This window comes from Anser anser (genome assembly GCF_964211835.1).
Source record: "Anser anser genome assembly, chromosome: 6".
Taxonomy (NCBI): domain Eukaryota; kingdom Metazoa; phylum Chordata; class Aves; order Anseriformes; family Anatidae; genus Anser; species Anser anser.
In genome coordinates, this window is record NC_139726.1 from 16,873,012 (window position 1) to 16,889,459 (window position 16,448).

General features: G+C 38.9%; 1 protein-coding gene across 2 annotated transcripts; it reads right to left on the reverse strand.

The window, feature by feature from the left end:
* Positions 1-226: 226 nt before the first annotated feature.
* Positions 227-16,419, reverse strand: LMLN (leishmanolysin like peptidase). 2 transcript variants are annotated; one of them, XM_083840658.1, is made up of 17 exons: positions 16,123-16,419; positions 15,908-16,005; positions 15,779-15,809; positions 15,029-15,111; positions 14,427-14,544; positions 13,070-13,239; positions 12,277-12,382; positions 11,933-12,027; positions 11,056-11,173; positions 9,701-9,808; positions 7,958-8,034; positions 7,215-7,325; positions 6,401-6,530; positions 5,640-5,799; positions 4,863-4,993; positions 3,914-4,124; positions 227-2,615 (listed from the first exon to the last, which is right to left on the reverse strand). In XM_083840658.1, exons 1-17 carry the CDS (start codon positions 16,249-16,251, stop codon positions 2,521-2,523), a joined length of 1,971 nt encoding a protein of 656 aa, XP_083696784.1. In that variant the 5' UTR covers positions 16,252-16,419; the 3' UTR covers positions 227-2,520. The 2 variants fall into 2 exon arrangements, with proteins under 2 accessions (XP_083696784.1, XP_083696783.1); XM_083840657.1 differs by having other exon boundaries at positions 6,401-6,533.
* Positions 16,420-16,448: the final 29 nt, after the last annotated feature.

The following is a 16,448-nucleotide window of genomic DNA, read 5'->3' on the forward strand; positions in this document are numbered from 1 at the left end:
TACTTTAACCTTCCCTCCCCAGTCCCCTAAAGTCACTTCCAATTCTGCAGTTCACAGCCAGTTTAAGGACTGCATGTCAAAGAAATTACAACTGAAATCTCAGATTATTAAGGCTTTAGTAGTTTCACTTCACTGGACTCACTAATCCAGCTACTCAGCAGGTACTGGTGAATCTGACTACATGAATGCTGACAGCCAGACAGATTTTCCCTGTAGGTACAACGCATTACAGCCTCTTTCTTTAATTAAATGTATACAATTCAGAAGTAGGTAAGCATCAATGTTTCAAGCCATCTTTCAGTTTTCAGTTAATTCTCAGCAAGAGAGGAGAAAAGCCCTGAAGATAAACAACTGCGTAGAAGATAAAAAAATTTCACTTAAATATAACAAATTTCACTTCCACAGACAGGAGACTAGCATATCAAATACCAAGCGCAATAAATTAACACCATTTAAAAATGTTTAACAGTTATAAAGTTAACCAGAAAGTTCAGACAGTGCAAATATTTCACAGTAAGAAAAAATAACCAATAATTTCTTTTCAAGTATAAAAAGCGTTGTTGTTGAGTGATACCATTTAACCTGTATTATTGCACAACAGACAAAAGACAATCACAACCTCTGGGACCTAATACATATTCTCAAACCTTTACGCTTTCAAGGAATCCATTTATACTGACTGTTGATTGTGCATATATTAAAATTATCAGTGTTCACTTACTAATCTGAGTGTTTCTTAATTCAAAGTTGTACACATTTAAAGCATTTGATCCCTAATTTGTATTGCTTCTCAGAAACACCTATTTAAGGCTAACCTAGGCCTTGTTTAACGCAAAGCAAACTGTGCATAACCTGCGCTTAAGAAGGGGAACTAGCCCAGTGCAAGGTACTCTCTCAACCATGATGCCTTCAGACAGTTTTAGGTTGCAGCTTACTCACCTCAGCAGTGTCATAAAAGCATCTTTAAAAAAAAATCTGGTAGGCACAAAGATTTTCTTCAGTATCCTTATGATTACAATGGAAGTTCTTATTAAACAAGCTTAATTGTAGCTAAAGAAATTTTACTCCCTACCCCTTCCATATTAGAAGGGGATCAAGCCTTCGTGTATCATCATCCTTCTCCCATCTTTGTATTTTCAGTGCACCTGGCCCATCTGCTCCCTCAAGTTTTGTACCTTCTCAAGAATAAAATTGGACAAACAGGACAGACAATGGATTGGACCACATAAGTTTCTTTTATGCTAAGCAGGATTATTTGTAACATGTCATCTAGGGTCAGAAACAAAGAAAAACACCTTCACAAGTGTCGTAGAGAGCAGCTGTCCTCAGCAAGACAGATTTTGCTCATTTCCTACCTCAGGTAGATTTTGTCCTCCAAAAGATGAATTTTGTACCAAGGTGTGCCCTTGTGTGGTTCAAAACGTCTGATTCTCTAACATAATCCAAATGCTATAAATTGAGTATTTATAATATCAACTTTATGTCCAAAAAAAGGGGAAAAAAGACAGATTAGACATTTCTCTACATACTCAATACATTTTTTGGCCTAGAGGAGTCAGTATGGTTCTGTAACATTATAGCTGCCATAGCTACTGGCTTGGCCTTCAGCAAAAAGTGAAACAAATGTATTTATGATCATACTATTAAAGAAATAATGCCATTATTTAATAAATAAATAAATAAATCAGAAAACCTCACCCAATTTTACAGACTGGCATCAGTAATGAAATGCATTTGCCTAGCAAATTACTCTGAGAATATTCAAGAATTCGATGTTAATAGAACTGGCACATGCTAAATGAAAATGTGATTTCTATACAGTTGTCATGGTTATCAGTCTGAAAGTCTACTTTGTGCATTCACTAAGGTTTAAATGAACCTCAAGAAGTGAATAACTTACTGCAAACAAACATGAATTCTGAGAAGCCTCAAAGCTACAGAAGCCAGTTGTGGAAACAATTCCCAACAACTGTTCTACTCCATTAAATTATTTTTACTCATATACATTGTAAGAATGGACAAAAACCAAACAAAAAACCTCCCACACCTGTTTGGGTCTGAGTTACTCGCAGTAACAGCAACTGATTTTTACATGGCTTTTGACTAAACCACTGAGGTATATTTCCAGTTTGAGGATGCTTTGCTACCGGTCACGCAGAGAACATAAAAAAAACAACCCAAGTTCTACTACAGAAGAGTTCTCATTTCAAATCTTGATCGAGTTGCCAGGTAGTCTAACACAGCTGGCACAGTGGATCTCGTTACTGTGTCAAAATCAAAGGTTGCAATTCAGGAAAATACTGGCACTTATTGAGATGACAAGGTAAATTTTCCTCCTCTCAAACTCTGTCTGCTTTTGCCAGTAACTCCCCGACTACTGTCTGCACTGATACTTGCCAGGAGAGATGAGGTTCAGGAGAAGACAGCTGCCTGCAGAGACAAAAAAACTCAGTGCTCCACAGTAAGAAGTACAACACTGTGGTATAACGTCTTGGAACATCTTCTTGGTCCCTGCTGAAACTATGCGCAGAGAAATAATCCCGTTAGCAGGGGAATTAAGTTAGCCATCAACAGCCAAAGGGTTACAACCAGGTTAGACGAGCAGGAGCACAAGTCTAAAATAAAAAACAAGACAGCATAAAGCTTATATTTCATATTTAAACAGAAGATAAAATAACCAGAGAGCAAAAACATATTTGTAGTAACCTGAACTGATTTACTTTTAGTTTTCAAGGACAGCAATTCATAAAAGCTGAATAACATGATTTATTCCCTTTAAAATTAAATTAATTTCCGCAATAACTAAGAACAATTAGGAGAACAAATGAGCAAAATGTATCAGTATGGCAAGAAAAGGACAGGAAGTTTACTATGGCATGACTGGGGATAAGCAGCATTTCAGAATCACAGACTCAGAAGACTAGATACATAAGCATTTTATATCTTATGTTATATATAAGCATATTATATAAATGCACATATATAAGCATATATATTAATATATTAAAAAAATCCCCCACATCTCCTAGGATGTGAATCTGTTTGAATTCACACTTGGTGTTTCTCTGGGAGAGGGAGATGTCAGTCTCCTACATTACAGCTTTCTCATGCTAAAATCTGATCTGTAGGAGTCCTTCCACCAACCCCTGAAACGTTGCCATTTCAAAGACAAAGTAACACCACTTCAAATGGTACACACAAACCCAAGAACATGTTGAAAAAGGAATTAAACATATAGGTTAGCTAAACAGGCTTATTTTTTCCTCAAAACCTGCAGTAGAGACAGCACATCCAACAATTATAAAATTGATTAAAGGCTTAAAAATTAGCCTCTAGAGAAAAATACTGTAAAGACTGTTCTCTTTCACTGATTGGCTTTTTACATAATCAACTCTAGACAAAACAGTAACTGGTAGTCAGCAACTTGAGGTTCTTTTCTCCCTTCAAAGAAAAAAAAAGTGACACCTGTCATTTGTGTCCTGGATTACCGTGTTAATATTGTCAATAGTAACTTACACAAGCGAGTACTAATTTTGCACCAAGGTGATGATTTTGAAGGTTATAAAAATGATACGCTCTCCAGAACAGAGAACTGATTTTTCAGAGAAGTTACTATGCTAAATCTAGACTTCTGGGATGATCACCAGAAGCAGACATGACAAAAGTATTTCCATTTCAGACACATTTCTCCTGTATTAGCCACTATCCTCATCCCAGAAACGAAAGTGTGTCTGTACAGGAGAAGACTGGGCACCTTTGCCACCTTCCCTTAACTCCTGCATCTTGGACCTTGAAATAGCAAGGCCACAGCTCTCCTTTCCTGTTCCCCTGACAGTCAGGGCTGACACGAACCTTCAGTGTTCTCAGACATTTCATACTAGGTTTAAGTTCAGCACATCAGGAGACAACCTACCAATTGGTGCAACTCTTGACAAGTTAGAAGCTGGAGGATCCCGCTCTGGGGGACAGGAGTCACAGAAGTCCCAACAGGCTGGACAAATTAGATTTCCAACGTGGATCCAGCCATTCATCTGAATGCTCACAGTTAATACTTGACCTGAGCGGCTGCACAAGTACACAGTGTCCTTGACCCAAACATGCAGCCCTTGTGGAGAACAAGAAACCTTAAAATAAAGGAATAAAAGTAACGTCTGTATTATGATTTATTGGAAATACGTTTGGGGGTTTGGAAGTTCTTTCAATAAGGAAATAAAATATCCAGTAAACAGCCTGCATACAGCATGGATTAAGTGCAGGTATTTTAATGCACTCAGAGCAGCTATTCGTTTAAAAATGCTTTAAAGCACTGACTGTACACTTTTCATGCAATTATATAGATAATCAACTGAGACCGAGTAAAATTCCGTTTCTGCTAATGAGCGTGCTTTTAGAGTTGTGCTGCCTTTGAAAGAAACAGCATTAAGTGAAACAGTCCTGAGAGGAAGGATAATGAAAAGTGACACGTGCACAGTGCTTTCTACTGCAGAAAAATCAGAGTGATTTAACTAACGTAAAACTTCAACAACAGAAGATTCCAACATAACTGTTCTCACTTATTCCTGTGACACTTTGTCCTCAGTTAAGACAGGTAAAGTCCAAGCAAGACTGGAAGTAACACACAAGTCTGCCCAGTGGCCACGCACTTGATTTGATTCATGACCTGAACTACAGACTTACAGTTGGAAAATACTTACTTCCAAAGCACGTCATATAATCTAGTGACTTAAAGGAAGCAAATATCATGTACAGCGCCCAGGTGCATAGTTTTAACAGTCATAACCTGCATTTTGTATCAGACTTCTCCCTTTGGTGTCACTACAAAAACGAAGCAAGCAAAAAACCCACATAACACACGTACTTACTTGGTAACAGCCACTACCCCAGTCAGGGTAGCTGAGTTTCCTCCTGCATTGTTCCATAACAAAAGCTGATTTCTGAATAAGACATACAGAGTTTGGTCCATATTCTTCTGCACCATAGTTTTTGGTAGGATCTAAGGTGGAAAGAACATATTGAACCTCAATTTACTAGGCGAAAAGGAACTCCACATTAATTTAATTTGCCATAATTAGTCACTCTCCACAGGCAATTCCAGGTTTACTTTTGGGATGTTTCAGACCATTAATCATTATATTCAAAACAATAATTCTCAGACTGAGTAAAGCATGAAGAAAACGAAGTTTTTAAAAAGATACTATCCACACTCTTCTACAGAAATGTTTGCTCCCAGGGAGTGCCAGCTGTGATTGCTGGCTTGAGGGGAGAGCGTGTTTGTTCATTTAGCTTTGAGAGAATTGCACACACAGGTAATATCCTGCAGTGTCCTGGAGCTCTGCTATATTGAGAGTTCATGTGCTATTCCAGGAGATAGGCCCATGCTCTGATAATTTGCCAGGCTCCCTGCTTTGCAGGGAAGACTACAAAGGTGAAAAGTAGATTTACTTCCAGAGGCTCCAAAGCAACTGAACAACACTCCCCCTGTAACCTCCGTCTTGTATTTGGATTATTTGAGGATAATTTCTGTAAAACTCTTATGCAATTTTTTATTTCATATATACCTAGGAAGCAAATGCTCACAAGGTAATCCAGATAAACAAATATAGGCCCTTAAATACAAAACTAAAGTCCTGGAAGCATACCTGGTTGGTTTTCAATTATTCTGCAGTCTGAGCTGCGCTGAAATTCACCACTTAAATGCCAACTGAATTCTTGACTGAAGGGACAATAGTCAGCAATTTCTACTGAGCCACCATAATAAGGCAAATCTTCTGCTGGTACTCCATTAAGATTGTCAAAATACTGCAAAAACAAAATAGGCAGTGAGACGGTGCAGAGACAAGTGTACAGCTGTTACTTTGTTGTTGTTGCTTTTACAGCTTTTATTTAATTTATTTTTTAATAGAACCAATCACTAAAGCTGTAAGTATGTCAGCTACTTCTCAGGAACGCTATTAACAGCAACTTAGAATACCCCTGAACCAGATGAACATAGACTATTTAATACATGAGTAATGCACAGAGACACTCCCCAGCCCCGCACTGCCCCCTGTCTCCTCTTGCAATCATAGCCATCTCTGGGAAGCAAATGTCTCGGCATGCAGTGACACAAGGGCACAGATCAGCTGAAGAAATACCTCAGACAAAACATTACAGGGGACTTCTGTTACACAGCAACATTTCCAACTGAAACGTGCTTAGACAGTCAAGCGACATCCTTATTGTTTTACTAACAATCACAAGGCTTTTTTTTTTTTTAAGCCTCCAGGCTTCTTATAATAGAGTACGCATTTTTCACCATATCTACTCTCATCTACTAGTTCAGAAGAAAAAACACACATCCTGGCTGCAAAACACAGTAATGTAAATACTTAGTTATTTAGTAAACTAAGATTCATTATACCTGATATTCCTGAGGTAACTGCTTTGGAAACTTCTGTAAGTTGCACACTGCTACTGCTCTTTGGTCCTGTCTGCAGGTTAACTGCAAAGGATTACTTCTCAAAGTGTCACAGTATGGACTGATTAATTGCCTCCTCAAAAAAAAAAAAAAAGTAACATTAGATTAACTGCTTTTTGTAAATTTAACTATGCAGTTTTTCTGACTATCCCTGCTCTTCTTTATATTTGGTCAATCACATAAAGAAACAGCAATATCTTGTCTGTAGGTTAATTATTGTTATTTGGTTATAAACTTCCTAGTTTAAAGAATATCAGGTCAGCAAACAAAGCCACAATGTGCTTAATTATTTAGTTTCAGTGACATTGTTTTGTAAACTTTGAAGAAAAAATTACAAACAAAACAGGGCTGCTATGGAGCAAATTTACAAGTACTGAAATGAACAAACAAGAAGTATGATAGCCAAAACAAAGCCTATTTCTTGTGCTTTGGGTAAAATCCAGTAATGTGAAATGTTATTGGCTGCATTTACAATTAAAAAGGACAAAATAAGAAAGCAACACTTAGATGAAGTCCTTCCCCTCAACTCCAAAACACAGTTCCCTTAAAGAGCAAATACATTCCTAAGATGCTCGTCTTTGTATTTATTGGTTAAAATAGTACTGTTCTTAATACATTTGGTGTGCTCCTTTTTGGGTGCACTCTGAAGATTCTTACGAGAGCATTGTGTATTACTTTTTACTGAGCTGCATTTGAAGAAGGACAAATGTAATCAAGCATCAGGTCTTCCACCTTTTTTATATTAAAAAAGACTTACTTTTGTTTCTTTTGGTCAATCCAGAACTTACAGCTCTTCATTACAAAGTCGCAGCCTTTATTACGTCCCCAGTCTAATTTCTCCGCCATGCTGTAATTTGCTTTATACCAGCTGTAAAGGTATTTTGGAATGCGAATACAATTTAAAAATTAGAGTTATGATTAATAAAAGAGCAGTTCAAGGTAGTTTATACTATGCCTAAAGGTTTTCGAATGATAAAACACGGAAATAACACTCCTTGCTGCCTAATAATAAGAAGTATGATAATTTCACTATTTTTCAACTCACAATGAGCTAAAAGAAAACTTCATTGTTTATTTGTTTGACAGCAATGCATCTTGGTCTACAAAGGAATAATGCATACAGAAAGATGAAATTTTAGGCAATTTTGCTTTTCTTCCGTATATGCTTTCTATCTACAAAAAGACAAAAAATGTGTGCTACGTGGAACTGACAGAAGACTTACATTAAGAAAAAATAGAAAACAGACTCTGCAAACAGAACTATGCATTGCAGTGCATGCTTTTATGGCTATATTAAGAGTGGTTTTAAATATACCTTGTATATTAATTTTTCTTCGCATAACTCCTTGTCTAATGTCATGCTGGTTATGCCAATTATTTACTGTGTGACAGATGAATAAACACAAGTGCATCAACTCCAAACAACATCAAGTGCAACAAACACACTTGAACAACAACAAAAAAAACCACCACACCATTATTATTCCTATTAACACTTACCCCGTGTCTTCCATTAATGCTAAGGTAATCCTGGAAAAGACTCGGTTCTGTGTATGGGATCCAGTCATAGCTTCATTCTGAAAGTTACAAGTTACTATTAGTAAGCTCCTGAAAAATCAGTATTGTAAGAAAATACCTGCTTTGAAGAAGCATTTCATTTTAGAGCCATGCATTCAAGGGCATAGAAGTTCCAGTCCCTTCTTATTATAGACATTCCATTTCCAACCTCTTTCATAAAAGGGATCAAAGGTATAACACCCTTCCCAGTCTGCCCTACAAAGCTTCATGAGTCAGAAACCTTATTCCAAATTCCAGCTGAACCTTATTCATGGCCAATCTGTACTTACTTTTTCTTTAGGTAAACTAAACTCCTCCTTGCGTATTTATTCATAGCAATCATGCCCCCTTTTCTGTCTTTTTTCTTGGGTAAGCTGAAAGCCAAGCTCATTTAGTGGTATGTTTTTTTGGGTAAGACTGATTTTTAATTTTCCCAATATTTCTAGAAGTCCTTTTCAGGAGAGAAGGACACAGGACTAAAGGAACACAGAACTCTACATGAAGCTTTACTAGTCCAGTAGTGGTATTTTCCATCTTGTTTTAAAATACACTAGCCCACAACATCCTCAAGGAGCAACTCTGGACACGTCTGAGTTTCCTAATCATCTTAACTGACAGTTTTAACACCCATGTGTCTTTTTCCTGCTCAGTCATTTCCAGCTAATAAGCTTCAGGCTTACAACAAAAGTTGCTCACCCTTAATTACACAGCTCTGGGATTCCTATTACCAAACTTTTCTCACTTACTATTTCTTCAGAGTGTAGTCTTCCAGCCTTCCCTCTCCACTAGCATGGCTGGGAAGAGTTACCATCTGCAGACTTCGCAAATCTGGCACTATCACTAAAATATTTAATGAGAGAAGGATCAAGACCAAAACCAAACCATATGGGTTACTTTCCAGATACTAACTTTCTCTGGAAACGAGACTGCTAATAGTGCCCCGTGGGCTAATCTTATTCAATCCTTTAGATTATCCTTACTTTAATGGCAGCCCTTCTAGTTGACTTTGAACTACTGTTCTACAAGAAAGGCTACTGAAAAGCAGGAAAAATCAGCTGTTTTGGTCTCCTGAAATATGTATTTTTTCATGTTTACTTCCACGAAAAGGTCTGTCCTAACGCATTTACCTTATAGTTTACCTTACTTCATACAATAATTAGAAACTATACCTCTGCTCAAAATATCACATAATGTTATAAATAAAAATAAGCTTAAGCGTCAGGAGGAAAATAAGTGTTTCCTTGATCAGATGAGGTTCTGGAATAGGGATGGCAAAACCTAACCTTAATGAGACATGTGAAAAAAGATGAAATCTAGATCGTGAGACAGAACAATCAAAAAGCATGACAAAACTGAATTGACTCAAAGGAATAACCACTTCCCCCTAAAGAGCAAGCTGCCTTCTCAGAAGGGCAAATAGCAGACAAAAGTAAGAGATTTCATTTTTTAGTAGTCATCTTATCTGTAATTCATACTCTGAGATCTAGCAATGAAGTAAAATAATATTTATCTAGAAATTGGACATTTAAGTGTTTCCAGTTCAGCACTGTTTGTGATATATTTCAGTGAGGTATTTTACACACTTATATTTTCAAGGCTCTGGTGAGTACCACTATAAACCTAAAAATGAAGGCAGGGGGAGCAGGCTTTTCCAAATCCCCCTCCATCCCTAATATTAGCACCAACCTCCAACAACCTCTTCTCCCAGTGATTGAGCTCAGTACCCATGCCACCTTGATTTTCAAGCTCCATTCCCTCTAGGATTGGACAATTAAAATGTTTACGAGCTTCTTCCTAGAAAGAAAACATTTCAACACAACTCATAAGTATTTGCGGACAAATATGATTAGAAGTTATTTTCATTCAGTACCTATTTTTTACACTTAGCATATGCTTAAATGGGGTAAAAAAAGTCAGAGGTGTCGGAATCAGAAGGATTTCCAAAAATATTTAAGTACTTTTTTTTAAACATGACAAAATTTTAAATGCATTATTTCGTAATTGTCCTGGTTCCAGTTAGGACAGAGTTAAGTAGCTCATAGTAGCTGGTAGGGTGCTATGTTTTGGATTAGGATGAGAAGAGCGCTGATAACATGCTGATGTTTTAATTGTTGCAGAGCAGTGTTTACACCAGGCCAAGGACTTTTCGGCTTCTTGCTCTGTCCTGCCAGCGAGCAGGCTGGGGGTGCAGCAGGAGCTGGGAGGGGACAGACCCAGGACAGCTGACCCAAACTGGCCAAAGGGGTATTCCATACCATCTGACGTCATGCTAAACAATATATAGGGGTGGCTGGCCGGGGTGGGGGGGCCGGCTGCTCGGGAATAGGCTGGGCATCGGTCAGCGGGTGGTGAGCAATTGCATTGTGCATCACTTGTTTTCTTACACATTATTATTGTTAATACTATTACCATTATCACTATTATTATTATTATTGTTATTATTATTTTCCTGTCTTAATAAACCGTCTTTATCTCAACTCACAGGCTTCACTTTCCCGTTTCTCTCCCCCCATCCCAGAGAGGGAGGGGGGAGGGTGAGCGAACGGCTGTGTGGTGTTTAGCTGCCAGCCGGGTTAAACCACAACAGTAATGCATAAAAATACAAAAAAAAAGATGAAAATATTTTTAAAAGATAAGTATTAAATAGGATTAAATTAAACTAGAAAGACAGTAACAGCACTATCTGTTAAGTCAACAGGAATACCAGGTGCCAAGTCTGCAGGAAAGCCTCTGAAGAGTAAGATTAACAAAAATATCAGTTTTGCTCAACTGTTTACAATTAACTTCCCAATCCCTTCATTGTCTCTTTTATTGAATTATTTATTTCATACTGCCAACCATTTTCCTTCACTTCTTTTTCACCTTGCATAGTCCCTTCCACTAATTATATCATCATAATTATATAGTCTTTGGGCCATACATTCAGGAAAAAAAAAAACTATTTAAAGTTAACTTATTACTGCTTAAAAAGAGTAAGAAATACTTGTGACTCAAGAATGTGATGGCATACAAAGCATATAACTAAGTTAATCAACACTTACAACTACACGAGGTGTTACCAGAAGGTGAACAGTATGGCGAAGCATTTGGCCACCACGTACATCCCATAACCTCACCGCTTTATGAACAACCTTATCGCTCCACTGATACAAACCTAGACTGTAAGAAGAATGTGTTAGTTACAGATCTTTCTGATAAATACATGCTACTGTGCAAAGCTTTATCTCCATTAAAACCCAGAATTAAGAAGAATCTCCATTTCTTTCTTTGTGAAGTTTCAGTTGACTATGCAACACTTCTCCTTTGTAAGATACATTATAACCTTTGTAAGATTTATTATATAGCCAACTGTGATCTAACATGCCAAAGCAAGATTACTAAAAAGATGTCTGTAGACTCAAGACATATTTTCTACAGTTATCAAAAATGTACTGTGAATTGTTTATTCAATAACAAGTCAAAAATCAAGCAGCTGACTACAGGCATTGCCGTTTCTGCGCAATTATAGACCTCAAATGATACATGCCTCAAAAAAAACTACCTCCACTGACATTAGACAGACTACAGAAAATGTAAGACTGACATTAGACAGACTACAGAAAATGTAAGTCCCAGTTGAGTGAGGTGCTCAGAAAACCTCAAAATTTAAGCAAGGGTTGTTGTAATGCTTAACCTCAAGCTTCCTGATAAATAAAAATTGTGTCTTAAATCATTCCCATGCATTATAAGGTGTTTAATACCAACGTAAAGGAAGACTAAAATAAAAATAGAACAATGTTTGAACATAACAAATACAAAGAATTCTAATAAAGGTATCAAGTTGGATTTTCAACAGGCTCACAGCAAGAATATATCTAAAAAGGCAACCTGAAAACATCCTTCACTGGGAGTACTGAGAGGTCCAAAAATATGAAATACCTTTCATTAAAAGGAGGGAGTCCATCTGCGTATCTTGTTGTCAAAGGTTTTCCATCATCATCACGATAAAATGCAAACAGTCCAGCAGAGAAACCCTGCAAGTTAAAAATCAAACAGAAACCTTCGGTAAGACATTTACACACCAAGTCAAATGCCATGAAAAGTTCTCGTACGTAGCAGGTAGACTTGAAGTACCACACCTCAAGGCTATTAACACACAAGTTGAAAGAGGCAACACAAGAGCTTAACCCCTACCAGACACACTTCTCTTGCAGTAAGCTGGACAGATGTGAGGGGGAAGGCACAAATTTCAGGGAAATGTATTCTGTAACACCAACCCTTACCAGTGCATGGATAATCTCGTGTTTCACTGTAGACAACATGCCAACAAATTCCTGAGCTTGTGTTGAAATCATGTTTGGACACAAGTTAGCATATCCTGCTATTGGCCTGGAAGACAGTTTTAAAATTATATTGTTTTCAGTAAAATACTAGCAAATTCAATTCATATTCACTTGAAGAGGCAGAAAGCAACACTGGAAACTAAAGACTAATGTAAAAATAAGTGCTTCTAGATAAGTTCCCCTAACTAATTATAACTAGTCTGTTAACAATACTGTTACTTTATTGCTAAAATAGGGGAAAAGGAATGGGATCAGTCTGTATACCAATATGCTGCACAGATGTTACTGACAACAGTATAGGAGAACTGAATTTCAGGTGTAGTCATTATAGAGGTACAATGTGTCTGTTAAAATGACTACAGCCAAGTGAGAAATAAAAGCCATGTAAGCAGGGTCTATTTGCATTTTTCTTTAAGTTTTTGAAAGTATGACATTTTTTTCAACAGAAGCAAGATTGTGAGATAAAATTCAGACTGTAACAGAAAATTACTTTTGACTTAGATGTCTCAGTTTTATGAGTTAAGCGTTACCTGATTGTTCTGTGCTTTTACGTGAATACAGCATTTGTCATTATTTCAATGCTGTGCTGAATATAGCATTTGTCATTACATATATTATAGCACTTGTCATTATTTCAATACTGTACTGTCCTATACACTACACAGGCAGACAATTCAACTCCATATATACAACTGAAAGTTTAATTAAAGTTTGTACCAGACAGAATACTTGCCTGTCCATTTCCGCTTCCAGTTGGCAGTAGGCTGCATATGCAATGATGTTCTCATGGCCACACCTTTCAGTAGTGAGAGCACTGACGTAAAGCACAAAGTCAGCATCTCGAACCCCTTCTTGGTCAGGTAAGCCAAAGTGCCGTTCGTTCTGATTGTACACCCTGCATTGCTTTGACAACGTTCAAATGAAACAATTAAAATATATCAGCTATGATAGAAATTTTGTAGAACAAAACACATCTAGCTTGAAGCCAAGAATAAACCCCAGCCTATGATAGCTGAAGACGAAAAAATTCCCTGTGACAACAGTAAACAAAACCAGAGCCAGGGAACGACTTTCAAATGACTAGCCATTTTGATTAAAAGCTAGGAAGGTGGCAGCTGTTGAAAAAAAGGCGCTTGCCAAGCTAGATCAATTAAAAAGTTTTGGCTCACAGGAATAGTATATACATAAGCTGACATTGCATTTCACATTTAATGCAATATATTTTTAATGCTGCAGTTGAAATGTCAAGCTAAAAGAAATCTGGTGATCACATACTGTAGTCGAATCAAAAATTCATGCAAGAAAACAAGTTAGAAGCATTTCCTGCACCGTGCTCCTCGTTCATCGAATACCACTGTTTTGATTCAAAAAATCAAAACTTATGATTAATTCTGTGAAAATCTGACTAATTGACTGAGGAGAATAATGAAGCAACTAGATGCTATTTCATAAGCTTTGAATCTCATTATGTGTATACAGTTTGCTATATCACAGACTTAAAGAACGGTAAACATTCCAGTTTTCCATGACTTTTGGTTCAACATCATAAACTAAAGACACTCTTGCTAACTGAATTTGAGTGACAGAATAGAACAACTTGAGTTATCTCCTGCAAAATGAATTGCAGAATCACAGAATGGTTTGGGTTGGAAGGGACCTTAAAGCTCATCTAATTCCAATCCCCTGCCATGGGCATGGGCACCTCCCACCACACCAGGTTGCCCAAAGCCCCATCCAACCTCCAACCTGACCTTGAGCACTTCCAGGGATGGGACAGCCACAGCTTCTCGGGGCAGCCTGTTCAATGTCTCACCACTCTCACAGTGAAGAATTTCTTCCTTATATCTAATCTAAACCTACCCTCTTGCAGTTTAAAACCACTACTCCTTGTCCTATCACTACACTGCCTGATAGAGAGTATATATACCTTTAGGGATCGGAAGGTTGTCATAAGGTCTCCTCAGAGCCTTCTCTTCTCCAGGCTGAATCACTTATGAGTCACTTACGTACTAGCAGTACTAACATTTTAAGTAGTTTCCACAAACTGCAATCCTCCAAAGGTTAAGGAGCACCTGGATGGTTTCGCTTACCTGGAGGTGTTTTTCAGGAACTACAACTGGCCCGCACCTAGTATGGTTTGCACAGGCCACTCGGCAGTATCTGTGAGGGTCAGCTTTCCTCCTTAAATATTGGTTTGTTGCACACTGCCTTCAATCAAACATGAAAGACAGTTAGCACTGTTTTAGAATTAAAAGGAAACTGTAGCATAATCTTACAGCATCCAACAACACTGTAATACGCGTTTAATATAGCAATGTTGTAACTTCCATGCTGAAAAACGTTATGCTACTCTGGCAGACAATACTTCCAGTTGTTAACAGAGTATCTACAGGTGCAAAAAAAAAAAAAAAGATTTGGAACAGGTTCATAAACAGGGGTACACATAAAAGGAAATAAGCAGCATAATACTCTTTAACATCTCTGATACAAAAAATATAGCTGTTGATCACGGAAGGTCAGCAAACTTGTGCATTCTCCTTCAATAGCATCTCCCACCACTGGGCCAGATGGATCACTGGTCTGATCCAGGAGAACATTTCTTATGCTCTTATTCTATTCTTACTTTAATGTCTACACAATGCAACATTAAATATTGAATGCAGTAAGTGATTTTCAACAAACTTTTACATACCTGCTTAGCAATATAGTACCTGCTGATTTGCGCACTTGAAAAGTCTTCTCCAAGTAAGATATAGCTTGTGGAAAAAGTTTGTTCTAAATAGAACAAAAATAAAAGTCACCCAGTGGTAGTGCAGACATAGCTTACAAGTATTAACTACCAAGGTACAAGAAACTTGCTAATGCTGTGGTATAGCAGAACAGCAGAGATCCAGACTTCCAAGTTCCGAAATATTTAGTTCCAACATTTCCATATTTTGTTATTGGAATGACAAAGCAAGATGGAAGCCAGTATTAATTTGAATGTACAGCTTCAAAGAGGCTGACTTTATTTCAGCCCCAATCTTACAGGTCACTGGGAACTGTCCATCACAAATTTCCCTGGAGCTTCTGTCTCCGCGATCTCTAAGCCTGACTGCTGCCCTCTCTTTTACTGCCTACTTGCACAATAAATCAAAAGACGCCAGCAGACACATTTAAAGTACTCCTAACAGTATCAAAAAATAATAATGAAAATCCTTTAAAAAACCATACAGATACTGCTTATTGACACCTTTGTGTGCTGGGACACAGTAAGCACCTATTAAATAATAGGTAACGTAACAGTGGGAGGATTTGGGAGAGAGAAACAGTCTGTACCCAAACCCTGGTTTCCCTGACCAGAGGATATGAAAGCGCTGGTATCCACAGCCTTAATCACATCGATAAAGCCTTGACTTCACCCACGTACGTAGAAATAAAAGAGGGAACAAACACAGCGTACCTTTATAAGGTGTCTTTTCTCTGGTAGCAAACTGTTTAAAAAGAAAGAAGGAAAAAAAAAGATCGTTAGCCGATAGGGTTTGCACTGCGGGATAAGGACAAAAAGGGGTCACCGCCACACCATACTCACTCCTCCACGCTCCTGTCGTACACGATCTTAATCCGCAGCCGCTGGCCCACGTCCCTCCTGACGAGGCGATCCTCCGCGAGGGGCACCCCGTAGACGACCTGCCGGCGGGGAGCAAAGCCGTGGGCGCCGCCGCACCCTCCCCTCTTGTTCTCCTCACGGCCCCGCCGACCCCAGCCCCCGAGCTTCCCCCCCCTCCCCAGCCGCGCCGGCCTCACCTCCCCGCCGCCGGGCGGCCGGTGGTGACAGGACGAGGAGCGGGGCGAGGCGGCGGCGCCCAGCAGCAGCAGGAGGAGCGCGGCCGGCATCGCCCAGCCCGCGGCCCCGCACCGCCCGCCGGCGGCCATTTTGGCTGCCCCTCCGCCGCGTCGCCATGGAGGCGGCGCCGCCCGCCAATAGGAGAGCGCTGAGCGGCGGGGAGGGCGGGGCGGAGGCGGGAGGCGGTGTCTGATTGGGCGGCGGCGGCCGCCTCAGGGCTGTGGTAGAGGAGTTGGGGGGGGCAGTGCCCGAGTCTGTCACAGAAACACCCGAGAACTGTTTTGTC